This window comes from Carya illinoinensis, chromosome 5, assembly GCF_018687715.1.
Source record: "Carya illinoinensis cultivar Pawnee chromosome 5, C.illinoinensisPawnee_v1, whole genome shotgun sequence".
Taxonomy (NCBI): Eukaryota; Viridiplantae; Streptophyta; class Magnoliopsida; order Fagales; family Juglandaceae; genus Carya; species Carya illinoinensis.
Window position 1 is genome coordinate 45492296 of NC_056756.1, and position 5913 is coordinate 45498208.

The window sequence follows — 5913 nt, forward strand, 5'->3', positions numbered from 1 at the left end:
ATGGATCAAAGCTAATGATAGGCCGAAAGATTAAACTGATAATGAGTTACAAATGGTCTTAGTCAACAATATTTACAATATATATTCATAACTAAATTTAGAGTTTCAAACAATATTCACAACAGACCAAAATCCAATTAAAAAAAAAAATTCATAACTAATAAAGATACTTCAAATTCATAAATTTGAGGCAAAACATAGATCAACAACAATGAGAATTTTGTGAGAAGCAAAACTAACGAAAGAACTATAAAAGAAATAGTTCAGAGAATCGGGCCTAGAGTTAGTCAAGAGCTCTAATACTATTATGCAAAATATAAAATATAATAAAAATTGTGATAGAGAATAGAGAAGGGAGAAGGACTTTGAGAGTTACATTTTTGTTATTCTCAAGTGTGATTAAATACAAAGCATTAGTTCCTATTTACAAAAAAATTGCATAAGGATATGATAATGTAAATATCTTCATCATTAATGAAAATCAAATATCTTGATTTGATCATTATGAAAACCAAATAAGTTAATTTGATAATTAAGGGTACTACTTAAAATAGACACAATTGACCCATATCTACGATAAATCAAACTTATTGGAGTTGGTCAACAATACGAGTCCAATGCATGAGGAGTTTCATACATAGCTTCCCACAACACTTCCAACAATATTTTGGCACTTATGCCCTATCATGGATTTATTTTTTAATAAACAAGCCATTAGGTCGACTCTTCTATTCAATTTTAAATAACCAAGTTTGCTCTAGATTAGATGAAAATTTTTAATTGACTTAATTATCATTGTCAATGGATTTGTCTACAAATAATGGGGGGGAATTCGGAACGATGACGGACTATGTTTCATGGTCTATAAGCTGTGAAAAGGGAACTATGACATACTATATACAAATGTTTCATGGTCTTTATTGTCTTAGCTCAATTTTACACTAAAAAAAAACAAAGAAATGATATGTTAATTGCTAGTAGATTACCAACATATCATTTTATAAGTTTTGAAAAGGATTCAAGGATTATGATAAGGTAAGTGGACGACATTCAAAATCTCATCATGCAATGGACCACTGCCCTAAATTCAGATTTCAATTTCAAAAAAAGTATCATTCTCTGGGAATATCCTATAGGTTTAGACTGTAAGGCATCAATTGTCATGGAAGAATCAAATGGCAATTTTATTTGAGTTGATCATGACGAGGAGGACAAGAAAGGCTTGGGTGGGATTTGCAGGTACTCAGAACTCCCTTCCAACATATCCACAACTCTGCCCATTGTTGGCCGGTTTGAAGGGTCGATTTGTATGCACCACAAACCCACAATTATCATCTTCTTTGCACTTTCATGATCTTCTCCATTCATCACGAGGCCCTGCAGGCTTAGATCTTCATCTAGTTCAAGGCGCTTGTAAATCCAATGAGGAATGTGTGTTTCACTAGTACGATCACCCTCGATATCTATATTCTTTCTACCCCCAACAATTTCTAAAATCATCATTCCGTAACTATAAACATCTGACTTGTGAGAGATCCCTCCAAAATTTCTATTAAATACTTCTGGAGCTATATATCCTACAGTCCCTCTAGTGCCCAACATTGATATAATACTCTCTTCTCTTGAACACATCTTAGCAAGACCAAAATCAGATATCTTTGGATGGTAATTCTTGTCTAAAAGAATGTTGTGAGGCTTTATATCAAAATGCAAGATTCGTGCATTGCAACCATTATGCAAGTACTCTAGTCCTCGAGCTATCCCTACTGCAATATTGTATAATATCTTCCACTCCAATTGATGACCAGTCTTTGAACGATATTCTTTGTATATAAACTTCTCAAGTGATCCATTAGGCATAAACTCATAAACGAGTGCACGTTTAGAACCCTCAAAACAAAAGCCCATAAGAGTGACAATGTTGACATGAGAGGTCCTACTAATGCTTGCAACCTCATTAACAAATTCCTCTCCATTTTCTCTTGATTCTTTCAAAACCTTCACCGCCACAAGACAACCATCTTGTAGCTTACCCTTGTAGACACTCCCATAGCCTCCTTGCCCTAATTTTTCTTTGAAAAGGTTGGTCATTTTCTTGATATCTGAATAACCATATCTTCTTATAACAAGAGGTCCAACATTCCTTAGAAAGTCTTCGATATTTTGATGTGATACACTTTCCTTCTTCCAAAAATAAGGAAACTTTCTCCTCAAGCAGCAGATTATAACCACAATCGTAGCCCCAATTCCAATAGATGAAATGACTACATTCAAAGAATAAAGAGCATGTGCTAATTATCATGTGATGCATAATTTGATTTCCGCATAAAAAATAAATCACGTGATTGAGAAGGTATGTTACCTAATGGTATCACCCATTTTTGTTTTTTTTTCCCTGCGACAAAAGATACACGAGCTGGTGTTAGTTTACAAAACGAAGATAAATGAGAGGAAAATTTAATGGCTTTGCTTAATTTGGAATTTTTTTAATATCTAAATGCCGTCACAACCACTTCCCTAATTTAATCTTCAACTTATCAGAATTATCACAAGCTAGTTCTTGTAAAGGAATTGGTGATGGAATGAAATTAACCGAAATAGTAAGGGCGCATGAATATAAAATAAATTTAAATGAAAAATCAATATAGTTTGTAAATAAATTATCCTAGGCTTTCCAATTTTGCATATGAAAATATAATTACTTCATCCAACAATAGTTAGAATAGGCATTCATATGATCATACACGAACCATTTAGAAATAGACTCAAGACATGCAAAATAACTTCTATAACATTTTTTATATGGTTAATAAATATTAAATAATTTCATTATATAGATGGTCAATAGTGATATCTTGAACGAAAATTACATAATTAGCTTACACAATTATTACATAAAATAATATATTATTATATATAATAAAAAAAACTATTTAAATATATATATATACATTCTATCTGTCTCGGTCTTGTCCGATAAAAAAAAATGACATCTCAAAACCGACTAATAAAATTATCGGTCCAATCCACTGGATTATTTGGGTCAGGACCGATATATAGTGTTGCAGCTAGTCCTATAGGCGGCAATCTGGGGTACGTATGGAGTATTGGAGAATAATGGGAAGCCAAGCTTGCCCACTCTTCCACAATCGAACTCCTTCAAGCATCCTTTGTTGTCATCTTGAGCGAGCAAAGCGGCACGAGGTACAAGAGGAGAACTAAAACAAACTCGGAGATGGAAGCCATCCCAAAATTCCCAATCCACCAGCAACAACCAACAAAAGAAGAAAATTAGGACCCGAGATTACTTTAAAATCATAACAGGTTTGGATATTTCTCTGTTACTCAATTAGTGTTAATTGAAAAATTCAAAAGCATGCTGAGATACTTGTTTGCTTGCTAAATTGTCATTAACCAACTTTTTAAAATTGTGATTTTCAGATTCTTAGAAAAAATACAAATAAATAAATAACTTTAGATGCCAGTAGAGAGAGGTAAAAGCCTCTTGAGTTTCTGTGGAAGGAGAACACACAATTAAGGGAGGAAAGAAAAAAAAAAAACAAACAAACAAACTGTTATAAACTTATTGTATGATCATATATAGCTATTAATTAAGACCATTGAGCTATCAATTAAGATTTATATTTAGCCATCAATTAAAATTTAAGCTATACTTACTCTTTTGTACTCTTATATATATGAGTATCATTCACTTATATATCATCAAATTTTATATTAAAGAATAATTCTTTATCTTATAATATTCTCTCTATCTTATTATATTATTTTTCTTTTAGTTTCGTAACACAATAAACTTTTCCATTTTTGGTTCAGAAATTAATGAGAAGTCAGAAATCTCGAGTCAAATAAAGTGTTATTATCTATCATGTAGACCCCACACATAATGGAAAGTGGGAGACGAGAGCGTATTGACCAGCCGAAACATGGAGAACGCGTGTATATGTATTGACCAAGGCAAAATACTCATTAATGGTGAAGTAATTTCCACTTGATGATTTGGCACATCCCCCCTCTCTATTGGCATCCAGCAATTGCCTTTGAATTAAGGTCTATCGTCTAGTACCCTTCACGCATCCATCAAGGGAGATTGTGATTCCTATTAAATATTCGTGAAATAATGATTCTCATGAAACTTATACATCATTCATTCATGTCGTCTTTTTATCTTTCAATTCAAAGTTACTGTAGTTTTGCTTGGATTCTGGTCTAATTTACAGGTGTGTCGTGGGACGAGGACTCATCGTGAAAATTATTTTAAAAACAAAATCACAAAACTCTTACATGAATTAGATCATGTGATGTCAGAGGTGTAGAATATATATTCTTGACACCGACTCGTAAACATTAACGGCGTATTTAGTATGTCAATAGAGGATAGATTTTTGAATAAAATCTTTGATCTATTTGTCTAGTTAATATGTATAAGGGTAGACTTACTTTCTCAACAGTCGAAGAGAAGTCTTTTAGAGACAGAAAACTGACCAGAAATGCATCGCCAAGCCTGAGGTCTATCAGGGCAGAAGCACTCGAAATGCCACTCGCTGTAATTGAATCCACACCGCCCTCCACTTTCCTGGCAATTGCTGCAGTCGCTGGCCTTCCATTTCACCCGAAATCCATTTCTCAGGGCCCCTTCAATTCCATCAACATTCTCACGCTCATAAGGGTCAAGTATGGGTGCTACCACCCGAGTTGTGCACGCCTTCGATACGTTCCCTAGCTTTGGGTCGTTTGCAGGCAGGACCAGAACCGAACTGTTTTTGTTTTCCCCATGATCACAACCAGGATATGAAAACTTTGACGTACTCTCTAGTGTCGAAGCGCTGCAACCATAAAGCAGATTCACATGGGTTTGGAACGGTGCTAGCTCGAACCGGGCACCAGGAAGGGATATGTTTTGAGTTAAAGGAACACAAGTACCGGTGGTTGAATTCCAAAAGTCAGAGTTTGAGACGCGAAGGATTCGGGTTTCATAGGAAATGTTGCGGATGATATAGTCGTTTCTTTGGATATTGATGGTGGGTTGGCCACGGTTGTTGCAAGAGAGCTCGAATCCAGGATACCCACAAGACCTGTTTTGCTTGTTTCGGATGGTGAATGGGAACTCGATGGGTTGCTCATCGCCACAGGTTTCAGGCTCAGCACTGCAGAGTTGGAAGGAAGGGTCGACTACACCTTGGGATTTTCTTGGTAGAAGAGAAGAGAGGATGAGGAATATGCATAGATTCAACAGAGGAAAAGTGGGTGACGAAAGGATGGGAAAGAGGTAATTTGATTTCATCTGGGAAATCAAGAAAACGTGTGGTGGTTTAGAGAGATATAGAAATGGATCATAATCTGGAGAGGAAGAGGGAAGAGGAATTAAGGAGTTATAGGCAAGACAAATGTTGGAGGTGGGAAGTGAAATAATGGACGGAGTTATCAGTTTGGGGGGACGCGTTTGACTTTCTAAAATGGAGTCCTATTTTGCATCTGACGAGATAGATAGATAACCGGCCAGGGAATGATTTTCGACTGGGATGGAAGGCTGCTTCTAGCTTCCCGGGGAAGACAATGGGAATGGGAAAGAGGGGAGGGTCTCACAGGGGATGGAGGGAAGAGAAAGTCTTGGTCGGGTCTCGTAGGGTATGGAGGGAAGATAAAGTAGAGAGAGTTTTCGAAAGGCATTAACACAGAAACGTGATAAGTTCGAATATTGAATTAAAACCGTGACGACACCGTTTTAAAACGTACCACGTAGGATCCGGTTACGCCGGATTACCCAGAATGGTTGTAAGTAGACTTTTTCTTGTCGAAATCTGCCCCGTATCTTAGACTGTTTGAAGTCTTGACAGAAGCGAGTATTCCACTTAAGGACTTGTTTGGCAGTGTGTTACCACTTGACCTACCATC

The 5913-nt window shown here is 36.0% G+C and overlaps 1 protein-coding gene across 1 annotated transcript; it reads right to left on the minus strand.

Moving 5' to 3' along the window:
• Positions 1 to 347: 347 nt before the first annotated feature.
• LOC122309416 (LEAF RUST 10 DISEASE-RESISTANCE LOCUS RECEPTOR-LIKE PROTEIN KINASE-like 2.1) lies at positions 348 to 5678 on the minus strand. The gene is made up of 3 exons (XM_043122902.1): positions 4504 to 5678; positions 2363 to 2395; positions 348 to 2264 (listed from the first exon to the last, which is right to left on the minus strand). The coding sequence occupies exons 1-3, from the start codon at positions 5300 to 5302 to the stop codon at positions 1198 to 1200; spliced, it is 1899 nt and encodes a 632-aa protein (XP_042978836.1). The 5' UTR covers positions 5303 to 5678; the 3' UTR covers positions 348 to 1197.
• Positions 5679 to 5913: the final 235 nt, after the last annotated feature.